Source organism: Pteronotus mesoamericanus, unplaced genomic scaffold, assembly GCF_021234165.1.
Source record: "Pteronotus mesoamericanus isolate MK-2021 breed Mesoamerican mustached bat unplaced genomic scaffold, CSHL_Meso_final scaffold_174, whole genome shotgun sequence".
In the NCBI taxonomy this organism is placed as follows: domain Eukaryota; kingdom Metazoa; phylum Chordata; class Mammalia; order Chiroptera; family Mormoopidae; genus Pteronotus; species Pteronotus mesoamericanus.
Window position 1 is genome coordinate 1683809 of NW_026555309.1, and position 27930 is coordinate 1711738.

General features: G+C 35.8%; 1 protein-coding gene and 1 long non-coding RNA gene across 2 annotated transcripts; one reads left to right on the forward strand and one right to left on the reverse strand.

Moving 5' to 3' along the window:
• Nucleotides 1–145: 145 nt before the first annotated feature.
• On the reverse strand, nucleotides 146–8737 carry LOC129084150 (cytochrome P450 7A1). Its single transcript, XM_054590153.1, has 6 exons — nucleotides 8614–8737; nucleotides 6827–7067; nucleotides 5009–5586; nucleotides 3231–3361; nucleotides 1371–1546; nucleotides 146–811 (listed from the first exon to the last, which is right to left on the reverse strand). Exons 1-6 carry the CDS (start codon nucleotides 8691–8693, stop codon nucleotides 512–514), a joined length of 1506 nt encoding a protein of 501 aa, XP_054446128.1. The 5' UTR covers nucleotides 8694–8737; the 3' UTR covers nucleotides 146–511.
• LOC129084151 (uncharacterized) lies at nucleotides 6988–27930 on the forward strand. Its single transcript, XR_008530565.1, has 4 exons — nucleotides 6988–7024; nucleotides 8883–8997; nucleotides 27151–27258; nucleotides 27747–27930. It is a non-coding gene; the product is annotated as an uncharacterized LOC129084151 (long non-coding RNA).

Below are 27930 nucleotides of genomic sequence, written 5' to 3' on the forward strand. Positions count from 1 at the left end.
TTAAAAAGCATAGTACAATCCTTTAAAATATCCTTCATAATGGACATCTACACCTGAAGAGTTCCACATCTAGTCAAAAATTCATGCAGTTTCACTAAAACGTGAATTTGTAACTTTTTCACAATTGTTGAGCAGTTTTATAAAAATAAAGCAGTTTCCTTAGGAAAAACATTCTGCCAATTGGAATATCTTCATTCTGGAAAACGAAAGACTTTTTCCTCTGAAAATAATGAGGTGTAGTCCCTAGCTACATAAACATTCATTGACTTATTCAAATAAAAACACATTATAATGCTTCTAGAAAATAGTTTCCCTCATTAACACAGTCTGAGAGAGCTCCTGGAAACCATCACCAAAATGTTAAAATTCCCAAGCAAGGGTCTGTGGGCAGAACTGGACCTGCTGAATCAGCTGCACTCCCAATACATGCATCTGGCCAAAGGGATGAAGAAATGGTGACATTCCCCAACCTCTCACATCATCTAATTTCCTCTTTTTCCCAACCATGTATTCACATATATCTGAATTTATATTTAAACTCAATATCATTTGATGGCGGTAAAACACCCAAGCCTGCACGGGACTGATCCAAAGGGGGACATTTAACATGGCTCTCCACAAACTCTAGTTCAAAGTAGGAAAGCATCAGAATCAAAAATTGCTTGATTTCCTGGACAGCAAATAATCTTCCAGGACATATTGTTGCTCCTGACCCAAAAGGCATGTAGTAATACTTTAGCTTGAGTCCATTGCTATAGAAGCTGGTCTTTGTCTTCCCATTTTCATCAAGATAGCGATCATATTTAAAAGTCTGCAATGAAAAACAAAGAAAACAAACCTGTAAGCTAGTTTTAAGTAACTGTATCTCTTTTTTGACCCAGAAGCGCCAAAGAATGATTTTCTGTTTTAATCCAATTTATTAGTAACTGAACAAATACCCCACCATGAATCAGAAACTAATAAGGAACAGGAGCTTGACAAGAGCTGGTGGGAACAAGAAAGTTTTGACATGACTCCTTCTCTGCCTGGGTGGCAAGTCCCTCAGGTAGGCAGAACTAGAAAGAAGGGTTCAGGTCAGAAACTAGAAGCCTCTAATTTCCTGGATTTGGGAACAGTCACTTTCCAAGGAAAAAAAAAGGCAGAAGATTTATTATCACGACTGCAAATATAATCTAACAGAGATTATGTGGTGACAAATACCAGGAAAAAAAATGAAAAGTTCAGACCATCGCCCAGATTGTCCAAAATATAAGAATATTTGATATAATAAAGGAGACAACCCCTATGGCTTCCATAATCAAATCAATTCTGTACTCGTAAATTTCCTCTTTCTTTCACCTGGATACTGGCTTTGATGAAAAGGGACTTACCAACGGGTCTGGGTAGATTTCTGGGTCTAAATGCATTAACTGAGGATACAGAGCTATGATGTCATCTTTGCGGATATTATAGGAACCATCCTGGAGGTGCAAAGTGAAATCCTGTTTAGCAGTCCGGATGTTCAGGGAGGCACTAGAAAGCCTCAGAGACTCCTTGATGATACTATCTAAATATTTTACAGGGAGAAAGGAGGAGAGAAAGGGAGGATGGGCAGGGGAAGAGAGGTAGGAAGGGAGGAAAAAAGAAAGAACAAATTAAGTTTTTAAGGTCACATAATATAGAGTCTGAAATACTTCGAGGAGCCCAAAACACAGAGATAAGTAGACTGTGGGAAGCTAGCCAGACACAAATTTCCCAAACTTTTTTCTATTACTACCATGCTGTGATCAATGACTCAGTTGTGTCTGAATGTATTTTTTAATCTGATTATCTGAGTTAATAATAATCTTTTAATAAAGATATAATCTCCTTGGTCATCAGCAGGAACTAGACTTTCATAATCATATTTATACATTTCACTAGACATCTAATACAACTGGCAAAATCAATAAATCACTTTTATGTGAATTATTGAAAGCATACCACTTTTGAGATTTAACGTATTAATAATATTTGAATATAGAACTATTTTGCCAGATGTTTAATGCAGCTTCAATTCAGTGTTGATAAAACCCAGTTTTTATCATTATACCTTCTGGTACCATATGGCAAGGCCCTGCTGTCTCGTAAAGATATAAAGGGACAAAAAGAATTACCCTGTGAGTAGCTAAAACATGTCAAACTAATGAACATAGGTTCATATCATATCAATGAAGCATATCAGACTGTCCTTCCAGCCTCTACCTTTTTAATTATGTTTTGGGTGCTCCTCATGTGATTGTGTGTAAAATCATAGCATGCTAGCACTTTATTTTACAAATGAGAAAAGTAAGGCCCCCAGAAGTGGTGACATGGCCAAGGTCTCCCATGACAGATCACAATGTGGAACCTATACTTCTGGCCTCCTAGTCCCTTCCACTGACACACACTGCCCCTAAAAGCACACATTAGTTTCTTTCCCATAGTCAAAAATAACAAAAACAAAAAGAAAATTCTTTCTTATGATAAAACATAAATTTTAGGTGTTTCTATAAAATACAAAAAAGCAAAAATAAGAAAAACCTTCAGTCTCATTACCGAACCCATGCATCTAATTGTGATTTCTCTTTTTAAAATGCAAATTATTTCTTAATGTTATTTATTTATTTTTATAGAGAGGGGAAGGGGGTAGGGAAGGAGAAAGAAAGGAAGAGAAACATCTCTGTGTGAGAGAAACATCAACCAGTTTTCTCTCTCACACCCTCAACTGGGACGTGGCCTGCAACTCAGGCATATGCCCTGACAAGGAATTGAATCAGTGACCTTTTGGTTCACAGGCCAGTGCTCAACCCACTGAGCCACACCAGCCAGGGCTAATTATGATTTCTTGATGGTAATTTTTCCCCCTGTATTTCATGAAAATGAATAATATGCTCCCAATTAGCTGTAAAATTAGTGTAAGAATAATAGCAAAAGAGAGTATGAAGTGCAGAGAAGTGGTTGAGAGTGTAGGGTCAAGAGCCCCACATCAATGTTTAATTGGTTCTACCATTTCATGCTGGACAGCAACTTAGATTCTAAGTGTCAGCTTCCTTACTTGTTATATAGGAATAGAAATAGTTTCTAATCATAGGTTGCTGTGAATGTCAAAAGAGACAAGACATAGGATATACTTAGCATTATGCCTAAAACAAGCAAGTGTATGATATATACTGACAATAACTGTTAGTAGGAAGTGGTAAATGAAATGTAATATAGTAAGTTATGCATACCTAGTACTGGCATGTCATTCAGTTGCATTTGATTCAAACAAATATGTTTGTTGTCAAAACTGAGTTTTTGACCAGCATTCTCTAGTGTTTTATTCACTTCTTCAGTAGCTGCTTTCATTGCTTCAGGGCTTCTATGAAAAGTTAAGAGAAAAGAAAAGATGTACAGCAAATAAATTTTTTCTATACCAAAAAAATCTGCAAATACATAGGCTTTCCCCCTATCTTTTAAATAGGTCATCAGAATAACAGAGAAAAGGTAGAAAGGGGATATTTCCTTGTTTTTTAACTTTATTTTGTAATTGTGTGTAAGTCCTTGGATATTAGCAAGAATTGCTGCCTTAAAAGGGCCTTGCTATGGAGAAGTAAAACTGGCGATATTTTTACAAATGATTCTAGTAAAAATTAAATGGTCAAATTAGTCATTTACATAGTAACTGAGAAGAAAAATTGCATCTAAAAATAATGATTGTAAAGTACTGGCTAAATTACAGATGGAAATTTAAATTTACTCCTAAAATCTATACCATGATTTCAAATAGAACAACAGTTTTTCCATTTATAATCGTTCTAGCACTTTGACTTGTGAAATGAATGCCACTTCATTTTAATGCATTGAAGTTTACTGGAGCCTCAGTGCCATGGTAAAAAATCTACATGATGTGATTACAGTTCATTGATTCTCAGAAATGTTTGCTATCTGATAAGTATTTGTGTGATTACCATAAAATGACTATTACCTATATGACATTAATTAATTCTGTAAGTTTACTGTAAATATGTGCTTTTGTTCTTGACAGAGCTCTCTCAAGTAAAACTCTGAAAGATATTTAGCATTTAAGACAGATTGATAATGGTTTTTTTAATCTGAAATTGTTTTGAAAATTTTTTTTATATTACAGACATAAAATTATCAGCTATCAATGGAAATTTGGTATTTTCAATCCCAGGGAATAGTAATTTTGTGTCTACATGATAATAAACCTCCCATTTAACTGGAATAATTCAATAAACCATTTGAAGGTCAAATTTCCAAAAACTAACATTTTGGAAAGAAATCATGTTTATTAAAATAACACATATACAGATTTGTGTTGTTGGTTTTTTGTTTTGTTTTGTTTTGTTTTTAGCTACATACAGTTGTGAAAGGCAAAATCTAGCTAAATCCCATCTGGAATAATGGATCCATAGCTATTATAGTTGGTCAAATAAACAGTAAGACAGAGGCGCTGGCCAGGTAGCTCAGTTGGTTAGAGCTGTGTCCCAATATACCAAGGTTGTAGGTTTGATCCCTGATTAGGGCACATACAAAAAGCAACCAATGAATGGATAAATAAGTGGAAGAACAAATTGGTGTTTCTCTCTTTCCATTCCTCTCTCTCTCTCTCTCTAAAAATCAATACATAAAAATTTAAAAGTAAACAACAGTAGAACAGATTACTAATTGAGTGAAAAACATACTGGTAATATACAAATCAATAAAGCAGAGCTCTGCACCTACGTTGTCCATAAGTCAGTCATCACTTAAGTATATTTTTATGATTACAAAGACCAAATTCATGAACTTAAATAAGTGTCATGACAAAAAACCTGGGGTTAAGAGCAAGGGTTCCGGGCCCAGGTGGCTGAATGGACCCTGCACCAGCACATTCCTTTCCCTGCAAAGTTCTGCCTCTGTAAGACACGTTTACCAGTTACACTCCTTATGATTCTTTTTAAGAGTTGAATTTCTGCCTTCTTCTGAAAAAAAAAAAGAAAGAACTGAATAAATTTCTGTTTACCTCATCATTTGAAATAGGCTCCAGAAAGTGGCTGGAATGGTGTTTGCTTGCGATGCCCACAAAACAGCGAGTTGCGTCTTGGCCTTGTCCACGTCATCTAAGGTGAAGAGCATGTCATTCAGAAACCTGACCAGTTCTGACATGTGGTCTCTCTTTCCCAGGTTGTCGTGCCTCAAGCCCTCTGCCAGTTTTTCCCGGGCTTGGTGTGCTGTCTTGAACACATGAATGGGGAGGCCTGCTACCAGGGCCGGAAAGATTTTGTCAAATTCCTTGAAGTTGTCAAGTTTACTTAGAATGAGTGCTTTTTGTGCATCTTGCCCTGTATGATCTCTGCCAAAGAGAGTTAAATACCCAGCTTCAAACATCACTCGGTAGCAGAAGGCATACATCCCTTCTGTCACCCAGGCAGGCATCTTTGATTCAGGGTTGACTGGAGGTCTCAGGACAAGTTGGAGGTTTTTCATCATGGCGTCTGTAAGGGAATTCAAGGCATCACCCTGCAGATTCTTGACAAAAGCTTTGCTTATGTTCTCAGTGGTATTTCCATCACTTGGGTCAATGCTTCTGTGCCCAAATGCCTGACAGTAAACAAAACATGTGAAAAAAGAAATTAAACCTGACCCAGTGCTAGTAAACGGCTGAAAAACAGAATAGATATTTTGATAATTGGGAAAGTTTCATTTTTTAATAAGTCCAGTTGTTTAAAAAGGGGATAGAAACTGGCCTTTCCACAAACAATTTCATAGCATTTTACTAATAAATGGCCAACTTATACCCTTTCTTTAGGGCCAAGTTTAAACTCCGGCTCCTCAGTGAAATTTCATTCAATGACTCTATTTGTCTGTTTTCTTATTTTTATTATGCTAAGGCACTTATTTGCATGTTAATTTGGTACTAATCAATAGTGGTTTTTAAGCATTAGTTCTCTTTAATATTCTTTGTATATGTGTTTTAACCAGACTTTAATTTACTTAGAGGCAGACACCATGTCTAATATTTCCTTGCGGAGACTCAGTTAATGTTGGTTACCGTATTTTGCAGGGTATAATGTGCACCCATGTTTTTGGTCCAAACTTTTAGGAAAAAAATCTTTTGTTTTAATTTTTTAATTCATTTATTTATTTATATTTAGAGACTTGTTTTCTGTATTATAAAGGAATTTTAGCATTTGTTTTTCAACATATGGATATCATTATTGCTTTCTAGAGTTACACTTTTAACACATAAGCATACATAAAAGAATTAAAAACATTTACATAAGTACAGAATTAGTACTACCCATATATAATGTGCATCCTTATTTTTCCCTCAAAAATTTGGGCAAAAAATTGGGCATTATACATGGCAAAATATAATTATTTTCTCTATAAAAGAGCCTCTCAGATTACACCCAAGTGATGCCAAAATCTCTGGTTGATTCCTTAATAAAATTAAACAAAGTTGTGGCATGTGTGTGGTAAAACAATTGTTCAATATTAAGTTCTCACCGCATGCCCTCTGCGTGTTGTGTAGACATGGTTGGCGTGAGTGAATTTGTACCTATCTTACTCATACAATGTCATCTGACCCAGTAAAATATTTTTTATTTAACCTTCATTAGCTGGTTAAAAAATGACATTATACCTATTTTGACTTTTTAAATGATCAGTACCAACAGGTTATGTGTAATTTGATTATCTTTCTAAGAATGTTCATGTTAGCTTAACTCTCTTCAACGTCTCTAAGTAGATGTTGAACTTCAACAAAATAACTAAGTAGACTGACATATTTAAAAAGTAGAAAATAAACAGAAAACTGTATAAATGCAAAAGAGGTTACCTTTGCAGAAGTAGTGAAGTGAAATTTTTTCCAATCAAAGTATTTTCCATGGCACAACACTTTATGGTATGACAAGGGATTTGTGATGAAGTGGACATAGTTTCCCATTAGTTTGCAGGTAAAAACATGACCATATTTCCTTTGATTTGCTCTGAGGAACTCAAGAGGATTGGCACCAAACTGCAGAGCACATCCCAGGTATGGAATTAGCCCATTCTCCAGGGGTGGTTCACCCATTTTTCTTAAGACACAAACATATGATAGACATGGAAAATTACACAGCCTTATATTTACATGAGGTTTTTAAATTTTTACTATTGACTTCAAACTTCAAAACTCTACAGTTTATAGATACTTTTTAGTGTTGCTGGGTCCCTGATCTTTTACTAAAATAATGGACTATATTAACCTAGTAAAATGATATGTTGGTGAAAATGGTTATAAAACTCACCCACACATCCATGATACATTCTACAACACTTACTGAATGTCTACTATATATTAGTCACTTTTCCTAATGATAAGGATAATAGGATGAACAAGGCCAACAAGAATTGTGCTGCTGATACAGAGATCAAAATACTTTCTAATATTAATATTTTTCTAAGCATAATTTGCCTATTTTATTGTTTTATTTAGAGATATAGAATACTGAATAACAGAGAGGTTTGCAGAATTGAAGTTTTCACAATTTTCATAGTTTAAAGATATTATTCTATGTTGATAGTTAAGGAGAATCTTATTTGAGAAATTAGCTTATAAAATGAAATTAAGATAAGGATTGACAGAATCATTGACTGTAATTCAGTACTCTTTCATGCTGTTTTAAATGTATTTATTAAAGAATATAAACATTTATTTCCCAATACAAACTACTATCCCTCTTGATAGAATAACATAGCATAAAACAATTATATTTATTTTCTTAGTTCAAAGATAAGAAGTTTCATTAAAACTAGAAACTATCATGCCTGAATTAAAACATTTTAAGGGACAGGACATACTTGTAAAAGGTATACAACACATAACAATCTACACACTTGAAGATATACCATAGGTAATTCTATCTTTTGGAGACTGACATCACAGAGAATCTTTACATAGTCCCCCACCCCACCCCACAAATACTCTTCTAGCCAATTGAAAGTTAAACTTTGGCTATATATCTGATTCTATTTGTATTTCTTGCATTCTTGAATCAGTTATAAATAAATGACAAATACAAATAAAAGTGATGTCACATACACTGAGCAGTTTCCCAATTCATCATGGTTGAAGTCTTTAATAAGAAAAAAAAATGATAGAATGATCAATGCAGGCTCTACGCTCTTGTCTACACTTAGGCTAAATCTATACAATGCACAAAAACTAGCTGAAAAGAGAAAATTTATTTAGTTAGAACAACTATTTGATCCCCATGATAGAAAGACATTCTTTTCATTGCAGATCCTACTTATCACATGTATCTTTACTAATCCAAACTTCTTTATATGTCCACATAAACATACACAGAGATCTCATAAATTGCTGTCAGTTTTGTTTAACAAGTTTGTACATTTTTGCACTACCATTGGTATACTAATGCAAAAAAAAAATTTCCAGCATACCTTTTGTTAAATATAGCTTAAAAGATACCATTCTAAAAATTTAAATTTAAATTTTTTTAATTTGAGAAGAAAATTAAATTTTAGTGTAAGTACAGAAAGCCAAGTTTATTGTAAACAATGAATGTAAAAGAACATTTACTGAATGAATTAGATGCAATTTAAAGATAAAACTTTTTTTACCTTCTCCTTATTCCAAGAATAAGCCATAAACAACAGCACATAGATATCACAATCCCCCAGATCAAAGATACAGTCATCATTTAGCAAATCTAACGGCAAACCTCTGAGGAGGAGGACCTGAACAGAAAGGTAAGGATGTTGCTGACCAGAAACTGCAGCTAGACTTTTTATACATAGTAAATTCTGGCACTTGAGTGACCAAAGCAAACAATTAACCATTTGTTCATCCTATTAAAAAAAAAATAACTGGCCTTGAACTAAGTCCACAGGTATCAGAAGAAGTTCCAAAACAATCAGAGACTTGCAATACTTGATAAGTTGAAGGTCTTTCAAACACATGCTGACTTAACATTCAGACCTGGGAATGACAGCTAATATTACAAGGTTAGTATGTTTATAATGAAAACAAATAAACCTGTTCAGGATGAACATATTAAACTTAAATGTAAAATATAATAATTAAAAGAAAAATAAGCATAAGTTATTATCAAGCTAATTATTTGATCTGTTACCTTTTGAAGAAATAATCAATTTAAATGACTTATGAGAGATACAGTGGTCAAGTTCAAAAGAAAGAGAACTAGGTGAAATGTTTCTGGAGCTTCATGTTTTGTTGCCTTTACAAAATCATAGCTCTTTTACTATACATGGTAGCATGTTACTAAATTAACATCCTGAAGAAAGTATCTCATATAAATGCATCTTTCAATTAAGCTGCTTTATGTAGGCATCAAAACTTTATCAACCATTTTTTCTAATTGAAAATATGCATATTAATTGTTCTAATAGTTAAAAGAACATAATTTCATTTCAAATAACTTAAAACTAACTGAAATATATCTTGATAGAGAGTGAAAGTCAATTCATAGTTTACCTTCCCTAATTCTCCCCACTCAAAGGTAACTGTTATTAACTGTTTGGTATATATCCTAACTTTATTTATATGCAGACATATATATTAAGTAAACACCTATTCTGTGCCAAGAATTCTTCAAAGGTATTCTGGTCACAGGTGTTCATACAATACAAGTGTTATGAATAAAATAAAATTAGAGGTAGGGAGTTCTTCAGGGATGAGAGCAACTCTAGACATGGTGACCAAGAAAGAGCTCTCCAAGGAGATGATGGCTGAGATCTGAATGACAAGAAGCCAACTGAAAATGAGAAGGAAGAGAATTTCAGGAGGAGGGAGCACAAAATGCAAAGGTCCTGATAAGAGTAAATTTGGTATGTCTAAGAACCAGAAAAAAGGTAAGTTAGATGGAAGCAAAGTGAGTGAGCAGAACCATGGTTAAGATATAAAGACAAAAGGCAGTAAAGAGCTCATACATAGGGATGCATTAGAGTACAGAGAAAGGTTAAGAATACTATTTTGGCCCTGGCCAGTGTGGCTTGGTGGATTGAGCACTGGCTTGAGAACCAAAGGGTCGCTGGTTCAATTCCTGGTCAGGGCACAGGCCCTGGTTGTGGGCCAGCTAAGGTCCCCAGTAGGGGGCGCGCAAGACGCAACCACACATTGATGTTTCTCTCCCTCTCTTTATTCCCCCTTTCCCTCTGTATAAAATAAATAAAACCTTTTTTAAAATTTACAAAAAAGAATACTATTATGGATATTTTAAATTCAAGAGACATATTAGATATCCAAGGATCAATATCTGTCTGAGAGTTGAGTTTAACAGTCTGAAACTAGGGAGAAAAGGCAGAGTTGGAAATAAAAAATCTCAAATCATAAGCACTTGGGTGGTATTTAAAACCAAAAGACCTTATAAGATCACAGAGGGAGACAATAAATCCTGAGAAAAAACTAGAGACCAACACCACACCACAGAGCATTCCATTTATTGAGATCAGACAGAGGGCAGGAGAAAAGGAGATAGATGAGACAGAAGCAGAAGGAAAACTAAGAAAATGTAGTCTCTTAGAAAGAAGAGGAGAATGCGTTTGAAGAAAGACAAGTGCTTAAGTACATCATATGCTACTTTGAGGTCAAATATAATGACAAAGAAATGATCACTAGATTTGACAACATACAGACAGCTGGTAAGTCATACAGAAATACACACACAAAGATGGAGTTATATTAAAGAACTTTTTTATAGCATGTAAAACAATGAATATGTACTGTGGACATTTCCTGTGACAACATATATCTATATATTATAGATGAATATGTTTACATACTTTCATTTTTAATGCATGTATATTCTTCCATTGACTAAATGTACTATAGTTTACTGATTCCCCACAGGTAGATATTTGGTTTGTTTCCAATTTTTGGCTATAAAACCCACACATTTATTTCATGCTTTTTGGTTGACACTTAAACAGAGAATACTAATTTTTTGTGTGTAACTCACGATCACAGTTATTAATATCAATCATTGTATGGTAGTACACAGATTTCCTGGTCTATTTAGGTTTTTTTAAGGACTTAGTGCACATTAACCACATTTAGTCTGATGTGATTTTTAAAATTATCATATCTGCTTTCTATATTAAAAACTAAACCTTTGTATGGCCTGTCATAGTAAGATATCACAGTTGGAGAAAACACTAATCTAACACCAAACAACCCATTACAGTCACCTCTCAAAAAAAAATAATAACTAGGAAATCAAATAAATACATAAAGGAGTGGGCACATGGGACCACTAAGTACTGTCTCTGCAACTTCCTGTGAATCTCTAATTACGTTGAAATTAAAAGATTTTCTAAATAGTAATTAAAGGGGAAATACATTCACAACCCTGAGGAAAACTTCTTTAAGTCTTGCCTTCTTCACCCCCTCTCAGAACACCGTAAGTTCCCTTCAAATATCTCCTGGTTAATATTTCTCTTGATTTTCGTTACCCAGATCTATTCTTATTCCTCCACTTACTGTCTCTCTGCTACACAGTAAAAGCCCAGGAAACACACACACACTGTTCTTTGTGGGCTGAGGAAAAGCAGTGGCTTGAATATTGATATTCATTTTTTTGTTACATATAGTTTATGTCTTCCTTCTGAGGATGTCAGTTCTCGTTACTGTCACATATCCATAGTAGCTTCTATCACATCATTAATACTCTGCTTCTAATCCTGTGAGTAGGAAGTCAGATGTTTGTTACAGTAGTCAAAACTTAATAGGCTGCAAGGAAATACCTAAAAGGTTTCCGGATAAGTCAAGTGCATAAAGTTTCATACATGGATTTTATGAAATCTCAACATGTTTATCATAGTGCTCAGAGTATCAGGTATCAAATAAATGCTAGCTAGGTTGGAGTCCTTTGCCTGATATTTTTTTCTCTGCTCTTTCAAATCGTAAAGTTTTATTTTCTCCTTTCCCCTTTCTCTCTTCCTCTCTCCACACAGATACACACACACTGAGCACTTACTACATGTATCAGACACTGTGTCAACACTGGGGCACTTGATTTAACAAGGAAGCCCTAAACCCTGAGCTGTAAGGGGTTGCACTGCAGCAAGGAAAGTGTTAAGTGCCCTGGTGCAGAAAGGTTGCCAGAAGGCCTGCCTAAGGAACTGAGTTTATCTGAACTCTTTAATCCCTCCATAGCTTGTCAATTTCCTCTTTTTCTCTAGGGAATAGTGTACACGCTCACCGCTCACCGATGTGTTGAGAAAGAATTTATTCTGGGCCTCAGAGAATATAGAACCCAAGTGCAATACCAGATACCCATGAAGAGATATCTACAAAACATAGATACTCAAACTAGAGGAACAGAAAGCAAATTGAACAACAAATCTATTAGTTTATATACACCGATGGCCCATTTACGAGGTTTCTACTAAGAAATGCAGTAAACACAATTTACATAGAACTCACACATCGGTATGATTGCTTTAATAAAATGAACTATGAATACAGTCAAACAATTGAGTCAAACCAGTTGCTTTCCTGAATTTACAAGTCCAACCCACTCTCTATGGTGGAATGCAGATTGCCTCAATTGCTGCAATGCTTGGCATTTTCCAAGAGCATCCCAGAGTCCCCATGGATCAAGACTGCACGTCAGGTTCCTAATTCAGGGCAAGTTAGTGGGACAGCAGAATGGAATGAGCTGGTGAGGTCTTGTTATGATTAATTTTGGTTTTCATAATAATCTCTTAGGAAATACATCTTACATTTGAGCCACATCTCCAACTTTTTGTTGGAAAAAAAAGTTATGTTATAGCAGAATATCTGATTCTCAAATATAGTTTTAAACCTCAAACATGGTGTTTCGGCTGTAAATGCCTAGTATATCTAAATGTGTTCTTTGAATAAATACAATATCACAGGACTAGAGAATAGGAATGTGTTGATAAGTTGTATTTCAGAGAATTATAGTAATATTCACATTAATGTGGAACATTTTTAAAAGAACTCTTTTGAGCCCTGACTGGTGTGTGTGGCTCAGTGGGTTGGGCATTGTCCTGTAAACAGAAAGGTGGCTGGTTCAATTCTCAATGAGGGTGCAGGCCCGGCTTGTAGGCCGTGTCCGCAGGTTGGAGGTGTTGACAAATGATTGGTGTTTCTCTCCACATCGATGTTTCTCTCCCTCTCTCCTTCTATTTCCCTCTCTCTAAAAATGAATAAAATCTTTTTAAAAAATTATTTTGACATATATGTATTTTCCAACTTGAAATAATCGACTCAGGCAGAGCAAGTATTTTAGTTATTTTAAAGGTAAGGAAATAGGGGCATGAAGGTTAAGTGACTAATGTCACATAACATGAAATTGTTCAAATGTAATAGAAGCTAGAATTAAGTCTGGGTTTATAGGTTGGCTCTGCCACTAAGTATATTCCTTTGAACAAGATGCTATCCTTTCTCTTTGCTTTCTTACTTGTATAATGGGGATAATTATAATATAAGTGCATGACTTATAATAGAGGTTGAGATAAACTAAGACAATGTGTGTAAAAGATGTAGCCTAGGACTTGGCACAATCTATGTTCAAAAATGCCTGTTGCAGGCAATTCTTTCATGAGTTGGCTCACATCCACTCAGATGCATACTTTTTGCTTCTTTCATAGTGGTGCCTGCACCCTGGTATCTTTCTTTTTCTCTGCCTGAATAAAGCTTGCTTTGTTCTAAAAACCATATTTGTTGTAATTATTAAGAGGTAAGCCCAGGACCCAACCCCAGACTTTTCTGAGTTGAAGCCCAGCATTCCTCCTTTACAACTCAGAACTTCACAAGAAGTTCAGTGGAACCAAAGAGCAGGTAGCCGCAGGTTTAAGGAAGAGTAAACATACTACCTATACATTTAGATATAAAGTTGATTCATCAGACATGTTCTGAACACCAAGAACATGGAAGGTGCTGAAAGGTAATGACGGAGAGGTAAGTAGATCATTCAGCAAACATTTCTTCATGCTTTTCATTCACTCATTCATTCATATTAACTTAGTACCCACTTTGTGCAAGGTACCTTTTAGGTTCTTGAGATACAAAAGTGGGTAAGACAGGCAAAATTCTCTGGTCAAGGTGACATACCAGTCAATAGGAGAACAAATTCACTGTTTGATCTCTGATAAAATGTCACTTCTGTTAACAGAAAAGGTCAGGCTATGCATCAATTTTCTCTGCCAAAATCTTCACATGCTTCCCTTATTTAGACCATATGGAAGCATTATGCGATGGACACTGTTGCCTCTGTTATTAGATGACTTAATACGGGGAAGCTCTGGCCACAAGCCCCAGTTTAATCCCTGCTATGCTATGCTATGCTGTTTCTGGGAGACTGGAGGACCTAAAATCAAAAAAGGCTAAGTGGCTGCTTTGCCTTTTATGATCTCACCTTAATCTGAACCTTCTGGAACTTAAGCCAGAAAGCTCAACAGCAAAAAGAAGAAAGAACAATTGTTCATTGGACTCACTGGGCCAAATCAAGCTCGCCAAGAGATTAAAAGAGCTCGGGAAGATAGAAAAAAGAGAGAGCAGCTGGGGAGAGCAAGAGAGCTGAGACTTTTCCCACTTTTTACTTATTATAAATAGTGTTGCAATGAATATTCATGTTCAAGTTTTTATGTGAACATATGTTTTAAATTTCCTGAGTACAGAGCTAACAATGGATTTGTTAGGTCAAACTGTAGCTATATTTAACTTTTTGAAGAGCTGCCTAACTGGTTCCCAAAGCACCATTTTACACTCCCACCAGTAATGTATAAGGTTTCCAATTTCTCCATGTCCATATCAACGCTTATAATTGTCTTTTTTTATTATAGCCATTCTAGTGGGTGTGGCACATTATGGTTTTAATTTGCATTTCCCTAATGACTAATGATATTGAACATCTTTTTATGTGATTATTGGCCCTTTGTAAATCTCTTTTGGAGACTGTCTATGCAAATCCTTTGCTCATTTTTTAACTGGGTTATTTGTCTTTTTATTATTCAGTTGAAGAGTTATTTCCATATTATGGATACTATACCCTTATCGAATATAATTTTCAAATATTTCCTCCCATTTTGAGGTTGCCTTTTTACTTTCTGGATAATATCTTTGACTACACAAGTTTTTTTAATTTTGATAAAAGTCCAATTTTTCTAATTTTTTGTTGGTTATTTATACTTTTGGTGTTACATATCTAAGAATTGTTGCCTAATCCAACATCACAAAGACTTAGCACTTACGTTTTCTCCTAAAGGATTTATAGTTTTGCTCTTATATTTAGGCCTTTCATCCATTTTGTGTTACTTTTTGTATATGGTATGAAGTAGGGTGTTCAACTTTACTCTTTTGCAAGTGGATATCCAGCTGTCCAGCACCATTTGTCAAAAAGATTGTTCACTCCAGTTAAAAATTTTTTGGCACCCTTGTTGAAAATCAATTAACCATACATGCAAGGGGTTATTTTTGGACTCTCAATTCTATTTTCTATCGATCAACATATCTAGTCTCATGACAGCACCACAAAGTCTTTAGTACTGCAGGCTTGTAGAACTTTTGAAATCAAAGTGTAAGTCCTCCCACTTTGTCCTTTTTAAAGATTGTTTTGGATATTCTGGATCTCTTACATTCCCATATGTATTTTAGAATCAGGTTGTAAATTTCTACAAAAGAAAAGGAAGCAGGGATTTTTATAGGAATTACATTAACCTTGTTGATTTACTTGGAGAGTATTATCATTTTAATAATATTAATTTTCTGACTCATGAACATAGGATATCTTTCCATTTATTTAGATCTGATGTAATTTATTTCAATGATGTTTTGTAATTTTCAGTATATAAGCTTTGCACTTTTTTATTAAATTTATTTCTAATTTATTTTATTTTGACTGATGTTATTTACAGAGAATTGTTTTCTTAATTTCATTTACAGATTTCTCATGGCTAGTGTATAGAAATAAACTGATTTTTAGATGTCAATTTTGCGTTCTGTAACTTTGCTAAACATTTTGATTAGCTCTAAAAGGATTTTTTGTAGATTCTTTAGAAGTTTAAATATACAATATTGAATATATATTTTCCCTTTTTAATTTTTTAAAATCATGTTCATTCTATTACAGTTGTCTCAATTTTTCCCCATTTGCCCTCCTCAACCCATCCCAGACCCTTCCCTGATCCCCCAGTCAATTCCCACCCTGTTGTCCATGTCCATGGGTCATTCATGCATGTTCTTTGTCTAGTCCCTTCCCCTTCTTTCCACCATTGTCCTCTTTCCCTATCCCCTCTGGTCACTTTCAATCTCCTCCATGTTTCTATCCCTGTGGTTTATTTTGTTTATTAGTTTATTTTGTTGAGTAGATTCTACTTACAGCTGAGATCATATGGTATTTGACTTTCACTGACTGGCTTATTTCACTTAGCATAATATTCTCTAGTTTCATCCATGTTGTCGCAAAATGTAGAAGTTCCTTCTTTCTTTTTTTTAATACAGATTGATTTTATTTATTTTTTTAAATGTCAAAATCCATTATAAAATATTAAAAAATTTAAATCCATTCTAAAGTCTCAGCAATTAAAACAACATGACACCAGCACAGAAATAATCAAGTAGATCAATGAAATAACATGAGCATTCTAGAAACATATATATGTCTAACAATGTAATATATGGTTAAATTGATATTTCAAATCAATGGGGAAAATAAGGCTTATTTAACAAATAAAGTGCATGGACCATTATTACTTGAAATAAAAAAAAATAGAGAGCCCTCTTTCACCATTATATAAAAAATTTTCAAGTGAGTTAAAAACCAAAATGTAAAATCTAAGGAGTTTTAAGAGAAAATACAAAATATTTTTCTTGCCGTGAAGTAAATATTCAAACCCAGAAGGTATAAAGTAAAATATTGACAATATGATTATATTAAACATTTAAGACCACATAGTAACATACATATTAAAAAAGTTAAAGGAAAAGTAATAGAAAAGGAAAGTATTTGCTGCACATCTAATAAAGGGTTAATAGTTTGGTTTTTTAGGGAAAAAATTCTACAAACATTTAGTCAAAAAATGGATAAAGACTACCAAAAAGTCATTTAAAGTTTTTTTAAAAAATATTAGAAATAAGTAAGAAATATACAAAGACAGGCTTAGTTTTAACAAATAATAAAGTAACAACATATCTTTGCCACAATCAGATTAATGTGTATTAAAAATATTGGTAATATCAAGTATTGGTGGCTGTGAAAGGAACTGGGTATTCATAGACTCTTCTTCATCTTTTTAAAAGCAGTTCCTTTAGCATATTTTGCAATGCTGGTTGGTGGAGGTGTACACTTTTAGCCTTCTTTTGTCTTGGGAACTCTTTATTTCCCCTTCCATTTTAATTGAGAGCCTTGCTGGGTAGAGCAGTGTTGGTTGAAGACCTTTGCTTTTCATTACTTGGAATATTTCTTGCCATTCCCTTATGGCTTGTAGCGTTTCTGTTGAGAAGTCAGATGCTAGCCGTATTGGGGCTCCCTTATATGTTACTACCTCTTCCTCCCTTGCTGCCTTTAGGATTCTCTGTTTGTATTTGATATTTGCCATTTTAATGATGATGTGTCTTGGAGTGGGCCTCATTGGGTTTCTCTTAAATGGGACCCTCTGCACTTCCTGGACTTGTGTGACTTTTTCTCTCCTCAAATTAAGGAAGCTTTTTATCATTGCTTTTTCAAACAGATTCTGTATCCCTTGCCCCTCTTCTTCTCCTTCTGGTATCCCTATTATATGGATATTATTACATTTCAGGTTGTCCTGCATTTCCCTCAATGCCTCTTCATTCTTTTTGAGTCTTTGTTCATTTTCTTGCTCTTTCTGGGAGCTTTTTTCTATTTTATCCTCCAGCTTGCTAACTTGTTCCTCTGCTTCATCTAGCCTGCTTTTGATTCCTTCTACTGTGTTCTTCAATTCAGAAATTGTATTCTTCATTTCCTCCTGTCTCTTATTGATAGATTCTATGTTCTTTTTCATCCTGATAGAGTTTGCAGTAAGTTCCCCATAGTTTCCCTATAGTTTTCTTTTACTTATCTCTGAGCTCACTGAGCTCATTGAGCTTCCTTAGAACCATTGTTTTGAACTCAATATGTGATAGTTTACTTGCTTCTATTTCATTTAGTTCTCTTTCTGGGGAGTCCTCGTTTCCCTTCAACTGGGGGATTTTTTTTATCTTCCTATTTTTTTTTTTTTTGTGTGTGAGACTCTTCTTTTTTGCTTCTGCTTCTTAAATTGATCTGTTTTGACTCCCTGTCTTCGTGGTGTGAACATCTATGGTAAGAGACTGCTGTTTTTTCTTTCTGGACCTGCCTCCGATGATGTCAGATGTTGACCCTAAGCAATCTGTTTGAGACTTCCAGGAATGTACTGTCTGTGGCTGTCTCCTTCAGTTGTTAATCTAGTCATTCTGCTCTCAGCAGTCAGGCTTAGGCACTACAGGGTGAGGCAGAGTCTCTGTGGGGTGTCGGGGTTATTGGGTCTTCTCACGTTGCTGCTGTTTAGGGGAGTGGTCTGCCTGAGCCAGTTGGCTGCTGCCATATGGGGGAGGAGTCAGCATCAGGATCCCACCGGCTGGGATCTCCATTCTCGCCCCAAAGCCTCTGTCTCCAGTCTCTCCTCAAGTGTCTCTAGACCACTCTGCAACCCCTTTAGCCAGGGATCTACTATCTGTGGCTGCCAATCTGTGCTCAGCAGTCAGACTTTAGCTCCACTGTGCCAGGGCAGAGTTCCTCCAGGAGGGCTGTTGCTGCTCAGGGGAGTGGTCTGCCTGAGCAAGATGGATGCTGCCGTGTGGGAGATGAGTCATCACCGGCATCCCGCCAGCTACTCTCCCTAATCAATCTCCAAAGCCTCCTTCTGCAGTCTCTCCTCAGGTGTCTCCAGCCCACTCTCTCCCCACCTTTGCCAAAGCTCAGGGTAAGTGGCTGCAAATAAAAATTTATGCATTGGCTATTTAAAAGGCTCTTTGCATCTCCAGCTGCCTGTCTCTGGCAGAGACCAACCTTGCTGCTTTTCACAGCTGGTTGTTATCCGTGTATTTTTTGTGCTCTGCTTATGGTTTAGACCCTGCTCTCCTCAGGGGGATCCAACTAGCTGTTTCAATATCCCTCTGGCGCTGCCGCCCATGAATACCCAGCCTGCATTCTGGAGTCTCTACCACACTCCTTACCAGTTAAGTTGTGCTAATGAGGATTCTTCTGTCTGTCTGAGGATATAAGGCCCCTCTCTCGCTATTGTTCAGTTGTTTGTTCCAGGTGATTTCCCCTTAATTTAGTTATAACTCCAGATTGGTCCTGCAAGGAGGTCAGTGTGACTTCCATTCACTCCTCCACCATCTTGATTTCTCCCATGAATATATATTTTCAATGCAGAGATAGTTTTCCTTTCCAATATATGTCTTTTATTTCTTTTTCTTATACAACTGCCTAGGATATTACTTCCAGTACAATGTTGAAAAGAAGTGGCAAGAGCAAATGCCCTTGTCTTGTTCTTGATCTTGGGGGGATAGTTTTAGTCTTTCACTGTTAAGTCTGATGTTAGCTGTGGGTTTTTTTTTAATAGATACCCTTAATTGTGTTGTGGTAGTGCTCTTCTATATCTAGTTTTTTAAAAAGTGTGTGTGTGCATGTTATCATGAAAGGGTATTAGGCTTTGGCTAAATAGTTTTTCTGCATCTACTTATATAAATATGTTTTGTCCTAATTGTATTAATATGGTATATTTCATTGGTTGATTTTTGTATACTAAATCATCCTTGCATTCTTGTGATAAATCATGCTTGGTAATGGTGTATGGTGCCATTTATGTGTTGCTATATTCAGACTGCTAGTATTTGTTGAGAATTCTTACATCTTGGTCTGTAGTTTATTTTACTTATAATATCTTTATCTGATTTTGGTATCAGATAATACTGGGTCCAAACAATGAGTAGGGCAGGGATGCCTCTTTTTGTACTATTTGAAGAAATTGTGAAGAACTGGCATTATTTCCTATTTAAATATTTGGCTGTAGAATGTACCAGTGAAACTATATGATTCTGAGCTTTTCTTTGTATGATCTTTTTTAAATTTCAACTTCAATCTTTTTTCTTGTTATAGGACTACTCAGATATTTTATTTCTTCTTCAGTTTTGATAGTTTGTGTCTTTTTGAAATATGTCCATTTCACCTAGGTTATCTGATTTATTGGCATTAAATTGTTATAAACATCCTCTTATTTCTTTTCCCTTTTTATTTCTGTAATGTGGTAGTAATGTTCCCTCTTTTATTCTTCATTTTAGTAATTGAGTTTTCTCTCTCTGTATTTCTCTTCCTTCTTTTAGTCAGTCTAATAAAGTTTTGTCAATTTTGTTGATCTTTTCAGGGAACCAGCTTTTGGTTCATTGATTGTATCTATTTTTTCCATTCTCTATTTCAACTTCTTGCCATCTGTTTTTATTATTTTCTTCCTGCTGCTTGCTTTGAGCTTATCTTGCTGTTATATTTTTATAGGCTCTTAAGGTGAAAGGTTAGGTTATTAATTTGAGATTTTTCTTTTTTAATGTAAGTGAATTATAAGTTTCCTTCTAAGTAATATTTTTACTGCATTAATTTTTGGTATGTCATGCTTTCTATTCATTCATCTTAAGGTACTTTTTACTTTCCTTCACGTTTTATTCTTTGAACCATTGGTTATTTGTAAGTGTGTTATTTAACTTCCTCGTATCTGTGAATTTCCAAAATTTTTTGTTATTGAATTCATTCCCTATAGTCTAACATATATTTGTCTCAGAGAATACTTCACGTGTACTTGAGACTTTGTATTCCTGCTGTTGTTGTATGGAGTGTTCTGTATATGTCTATTAAGTTTAGGTTGTTTATAGTGTTGTTTAAGTCTTCTAGTTCCCTGTTGGCCTTATGTCTAGTTGTTCTGTACATTAATGAAAGTTAGATATTGAATCTCCTAATTATTGTTTCCTGTTTCTCCCTTAAATTCTGTCAGTTTTGCTTCATGTATTCTGGAACTTTTTTCAAAGTGCCTATATTTTTATAATAGTTATAACTTTTTGATGGACTTATCCTTTTATCATTCTAAAATATCTAATATAATTTTTGTCTTACATTTGCTTGATTTTTCCTATTAATGTACATTTTTAGAAAAACATTAAATATGTTCCAACCACAGTGCAAAGCAAAAGGTAATATTAAAATTAGTTAAATTTTGGTTTAGAGTTTATTCATTACTTTTTTCCCATATGTGCTAATACATTTGTGCAAGAATCTGGTTTGGCCTTGTTTTAAATTAGGACTCATTTCACCCTCTAGTGGACAACCATGTACATTGACACTTCCTCTAGTTAAATTGGAGGAAAAGACCAAGTGTCACTGAGGGGACTGTAAACCAAAATTAATTTTAAACTTAAAGAATAAAAAGTATTTATTTGAGCAAAAGAAGCTGCAACCTTGGAGACACACATATAGATAACAACTTAAATTGTGTTCAACGGAGACAAAAGGGAGGCTGTCTGTTAGAGAGAAAGTTCCCACCCAAGTTCCCAATTTTATGCAAATAAGGTTTCCAAATTGCGCAGTTCTGATGGCGCAGTATAGATGCAAACAAGGATACAATTTGTGTTGTTCTGTTTGGACAGGGCACGTCTCAGTCCATTGGTAGAAGGACAAAACCAGGGTTTTCCTGCAGTGTTTAACTCAGGCAGCTTAAACAAGCAGGTATGTATAGTGTGCAAAACTCCACCTGAAGTTCTTCCCCTGAATACAGAGTGTGTGAGGAGCCCCTGTCAGCAAATAGCTGCTGGACTCTTATTATCTATAAAATCTGAGGTTTTTGTTGATCACATGGGCAGTCCATCTCAGCAGATCAATTTCTTCTCAAGGTTCACAGAACCTGAAACTAGAATCCTAGAAAGCACTGCATAAACCCAACTCAAAAAAACAGAGCTCAGTCTCTCACCCCACGTTTTGGAGCCAGCAACACCTGGGCTTGGGGAAACCTTGATTTTGTTGTTGTAAGCCAAGGCTCTGGTATTTACAATATGAAACAGTAAGACCATTAAGGGGGCAAACCCTGGAGGAGCTCCAAACTTAAAGATACCAGAGTAAGTCCACATGAGTTCTTCTGCTTTTGTTGCATATGGACAAAGATAAGAAACCCAGCATTGATCAGACTGCCAGTCACAATGGATGCTTGACTCATACCAGATCGTGGTGCTGTTCTACATGTAATGTTCCTCATCTGACTGCCTTCAAGATTTTTCCTTTAACTTTGGTTTTTAGCAGTTTGACAATGATGTTTTTACAGTTTCTTTTTTTCTTGTATCTCTACCTTGTATTGTCATTAATTTTAGAAATTTTTTAGCCATTATCACTCCAAACATTTTTCTACTATTCTCTCAGTCTCTTTTGGGACTCCAATTACATTTATGTTAGTTTGTATGATTCCTACTGGCTTACTTTCAAGTCCACTGATTCTTTCCTCTGTTGTTTCCAGGATGCTATAAGCTCATTGAAGAAAATTTTCATCTCCAGTCTCAGGTTTATTATTTCTAGTATTTCCACTTGACTGTTTCATAGCTTTTGTCTTTCTAATGAAATTTCCCTTCTGTTAATGCTCAGTGTCCATTTATGCCACTAGATCTTTCAGCATTTTAATGATGGTTACTTAAAATTCTCTGTCAATACCCAGCATCTTGGTCATCTCCGAGTCTGGATTTGTTAAATGTTTTGTTTCTTGAAGGTTGATTGATTCTTCTTACTTTTTATAAAATCCTGTAAATCTATGATGAGATTTAAATTCATCTAAGTTAGCTTAGCGTTTTTATTTTAGTTAGAGTTTTTATTTTCTAGCAGGAAATAAAAACTCACCAAAATGGAAGACAAAATCCATAGTGGAGACTATGGTTCAATAGAAAAGCTTGGATGTTTGTGGTCAAGAGCTGTGTCTGGCCATTTTATACCTGAGACAGAAAAAGCCTCTGAATTCATCGTCCTTAGGTAAGACAGCTAGACGTAAGAAAAATAACTACATATGTGAATATAAAAATTTTAAAAGCCCAAAATAAAATATCAAGTCTAAGACACCCTGCAGCCTGCAAAAGAATTCATACAAATAGCAATATCACAAGGATACATCTGGTTGTATAAAACCAGTTTTTTTTATGTTTGTTTGTTAACTAATAGATTTCATTTTTAAGACAGGTTTACATTTACCAAAACAATTAAACAGAAAGTCCAGAGAGTTCAGATATATCCTCTCTGCCCACAGTTTCTCCTATTATTGTCTTGAATTGATGTGGTATGGTTGTTATAATTGATGAAGCCATATTGATACACTATTATTGTAAAAAATGATATTAGCCAATCCACTTTAAAATGGAGTCAGAACTGCCGTGCCAGGGGAACAGCCTTGCAGGTCTTACTCCTCACGTCTTTGGAATGTTAAAAATGGCCAAAATAACCTTTGAACTGCGCTTAAAGAAGCATAGTATTCCAAACAACTATTTGCAAAGCTAACAGAAAAGCAGATAAGACCATGGGACTGAAAATTTAAAACATTCTTTAGAATTGGCGTCGCTATGTTAGCTTATCTGAACCCATAGAAATTCCTTTCCTCTATTTACATAATTATTCCCCTTCCATTTCTCATAAATACCTCTCTGCCTTCACCACCTAGAAACTAGATGGTGAAACTAGAAAAACTAGAAAACTAGGTTTCTGCTTGAAGAGAGTTTCCCAAATTCTTTTGAATCTCCAATAAATGCTTGTAGCCTCTTCCTTTGGTCTTTTATTTTTAGGTTAACATTATTAACTAAAGTTCATAGTTTACATCAGGATTCACCTTTTGTGTTGTATAGTTCTATGCGTCTTGACGGATGCATACTGCCAAGTGTCCATCACTGTAGAGTTGGATGGAATAGTTTCATTGCCCTAAAAATCCCTCCTGCTCTGCCCCACCTGTTCATTACTGCCTCCCCCAACAACCCCTGGCAACCACTGATCATTTTTTTCTTCCTCTAGGTTTTCCTTTTCCCAGAATCTCATACAGTTGAAATCGTATAGTATGTAGCCTTTTCAGATTGACTTCCTTCTCTTACAATATGCATTTACCATATTTTGCCACATATAATATGCATTTTTCCCCAAATTTTTGAGGAAAAAATAAGGATGTGCATTATACATGGGTAGTACTAATTCTGTATCTATATAAATGTTTTTAATTCTTCTATTTATGCTTATATATTTAAAGTGTGACCCTAGAAAGCAATAATGATATCCATATGCAAAATACTTACTTGGAATACAATAATCAGTTTTGTTTCTAAATATAAATAAATAAAAATGTGAATTAAAAAATTATAATGACATTTTTCCCTGAAAGTTTGGGCTAAAATTGTGGGTGAGCATTATATATGGTAGCATCTTATACATGAAAAAATGTGGTAAGTTTTCTCTGTCTTTTTAAAAAATATATAACCTTTATTATGTCTTTTTCCATTACCATTTAGTCCCCTTTTCCCCATCTCCCCCCAGCAATCACCCCTCTGTTGTCCATGCCCATGAATCCTTTTTCTTTTTTGCTCAATCCCTCTACCCCCTAACCCCACCCTCAATAGTTGTCATCTGTTCTCCATTTATGAGTCTGTCTCTGTTTTGCTTATTAGTTCAGTTTGTTCATTAGCTTCCACCTAGTGAAATCGTACGGTACTTGTCTTTCTCTGACTGGCTTATTTCACTTAGCATAATGTTCTCCAGGTCCATCCATACTGTCCCAAAGGGTAAAATTTAGCTCTTTTTATTGCCGAATGATATTCCACTGTATGGATATTGTGAAGGTTCACCTTAGGTGTCAACTTGACTGGACTATGGGGTGTCAAGTACTTAGTTAGACATGATTCTTGGTATGTCTGTGAGGGTGTTCATGGATGAGATTAAAATTTGAATCAGTAGACTGGGTAAAGCAGGTAACCTTCCCTAATGTGGGCAAGCTTCATCTGATCCATAAATGCTAGAATAAAACAGAAGACTGAGCTATAGAGAATTCACTTTTTCTGCCTGAGGGTATCCAAGCTGGGACATCATTTTTTTTCTGGGCTCAGACTGGAACTTATACCATCAAACCTCCTGGTTCTCAATAGGATATATCTACATATATATACTTTTGGTTGTGTATCCCTGAAGAATCCTGTCGAATAGAGATGTGCTGCACTTTGTTTATTCATTCACTTATTGAGTGACATCTTGGTTGTTTCCAATTGCAGGCAATTATGAATAAAATTGCTATAAACCTTTGTGTACAGGTTTTTGTGTGAATGTAAGTTTTAAACTCATTTAGAAAAATTCATAGGAGTATGATTATTGGATAATATGGTAGACTATATTTAACTTTATAATAAATTGACAAATGGTCTTCCAGGGTGGCTGTACCATTCTGCATTCTTATCAACAATGAATAAGAGTTCCTATTTTTCCACATTTCTGTCAGCCTTCGGTGCGGTCAGTTGGAACCAGTTTTTAACAGTGCCATAATGTATAGCAACACTTTTTTTTGATACGAGAGTTTATATAGAAAGTCACAAGAGTAGAAAATGTGAGTGGTAGAAGAAATGGGCTCAGGAAACAAGATACAGAGGCAAAGTAGGTGTTTTTGGAGCTTAGGAGAGAGGCATGTAAAGGTAACACTCCGGGGGAGGTAAGAAGCGGGAGGAGGGGAATGGTGACCACGTGTGCCTGGGAGGGAGAGCACCTATAGCATGTATGACCCACGGACATGAACTAAGGGGTAGAGGGTATGCTGGAGGGTGGAGGGTGGAGGGAGATAAAGGGGCGGAAATGGGAAAACTGTAATAGCATAATCAATAAAATATATTTAAAAATTTTTTAATAAAAAAAGCAAAATTAAAAAAATAAAAAATAAATAAAACTAGAATCCAGCCCTGGCCTGGTGGCTCACTTGGTTAGAGTGTCCTTCCACTCTTCCAAGGCTGCAGGTTCGATCTCCAGACAGAGCACCTGCAGGAAGCAACCACTGGGTACATGGATTGGTGGAATAGCAAACTGATGTTTCTCCCTCCCTTCTTCTCTCTCTCTCTCAAATCAATCATTAAAACAAACAAACAAACAAAACACACACACACACACAACATTAGAATCCACTGGTGAGCAAATGGGATTTTGTACTTGTTTTTCTGAATGATGTTTGGGAACAATACAAACTTCTTTGGATTAAGTGGTTCCTTAGGGTCCATGTATGTTGTTGATGACAAGAACTAAAATTCTCTCCTTTAAGAACCTGGTGAAAACCCAAGAGTTTAAGCAGGTGACTGCCAAATGAGGCCAAGGTTATCTCTCATTTGTCTCTGGGCCCGCCACGTCCCCCCCTTCCTTTACCACTTGGCAACATCATAAATGCCTTATAATAACTCCAGTTCTTAGTTGTTTATGATTATTTGTAAATAATGACTCACCCTAAACTTCGGCTTTTTAAGAAAAATTGAGCAAATTAATGATGATGTTTAAATTTCACACTAAGAATAGTTAACTTTGGGTAATGGAATAATGAGTATGCAGTGTTTATTTTTTCAACATTTCTACACATAATCTGTATTTATCCAGGTTACACTTGCCTCGGAATTCAGTAGATAAACAGTAACAATAATAAAATAGTGTTTTCCTTATTCATATTCACCCTAGATATTGTGTGTTTTCCTGATCCATTCATTCTCCAACATCATCCCCCGAGACTCACATATACCTCAAGTATTTATTTCCCAACTCTACCAACTCTGTGTTTTAGGCACTAAGCTGGACTATTAAAAGTGAAAGGGGAAGAAATGCTCAGGGGCCAAACCAAGTGAAAACAGAGGGTCGGAATGGTGCGGGAGTGAGGATTTCTTGGTCTGCTCAACGCAGAACACTGCAGCCATGGCCTGTGAAGCCAGGCCCTCAGAAGGCTGCGTGCATCCTAAGGGAAAGTATTGCCAAGAAAAAATTGCTTTCCTGGACATTCGAAAGGAAAATTATTATATCTTATCTAGTATTTTAAGGCTTTTAGTGGAAGTAAGGAAATTTTTGAAGAGAGGTCAGGGATGAGGTTTCTACAGTGACAGTTGCCAATGTGCTATGTGTTCCCCAGGTGGAAAAAGGCTGAAAGTCTTTCTCCCGTTGTCTCAAACCAAGTGAGGAGTTTTCAAAGAACAACCCCAGAAGCTTGTCCTGTGCCTCGAGCATTTGGATGACACAGGTAAGGCCTGCTGAAACCACTGGGGTGACGGAGAAGAGAGAAGGCTTCATGAGAAGCAGCCTACACTTCTAGAATTGGGCAGGGCCCAGCCCTGGTGTGGAGTCGCTTTGATAAGGGCATGCCCCAAAAGGACAGCCTGGAGGAGGGAGATAGCTCCAACAGGAGAGGTCTCTGCAAGAGGAAACCAGAATGCAAGAGTGGATGGTGGGTTACAAGTAGGGGCTTGCTGAGAGGAGATCTCCCAAGGCCAGGGCTCTAACAATGTACTAAACATACCTTCAGAGAAAGCACCAAAATAGAAACAGGGATGACCTGAGTCGCCTGAGGCCAGATGACTGCTGCTTCTGTTTCTAAGACTCCACCCACCACTCTGCTGCCTGACTTGGAGTGGAGGGTGGGTAAGGAGGAAGTACAAACAGCAACCATCCAGTGAGATTGGAGTTGGAATGAGAAGATAAACTGCACCTTACCTCTTTTTCTTACTGCAGGTTTCCAAGCTTACGTCAGTCAGATGTTATCTGGTGGAAAAGAAGTTCTTAAATTGCACAAAAATGTCAAACTTCGAAAATAGATAGGACTACAACTAAAGCAAGAAGAACTATGGGATCTGCCAGCAAAACTTGGCTATACAGAAAATACTGAGCTGTTTTAGTCTGTCATGCCTAAAGAGCA

Bases quoted from the DNA above. Each gene is read 5' to 3' on its own strand.
- LOC129084150 (XM_054590153.1), bottom strand. From the start codon at position 8,693: ATGATGACTGTATCTTTGATCTGGGGGATTGTGATATCTATGTGCTGT. The intron at 7,068-8,613 runs GTAAAAAAAGTT...TTGTGTCTTAAG, and splicing joins ATTCTTGGAATAAGGAGAAG to AAAAATGGGTGAACCACCCC. The intron at 1,547-3,230 runs GTATGCATAACT...TAAAATATTTAG, and splicing joins GAATGACATGCCAGTACTAG to ATAGTATCATCAAGGAGTCT.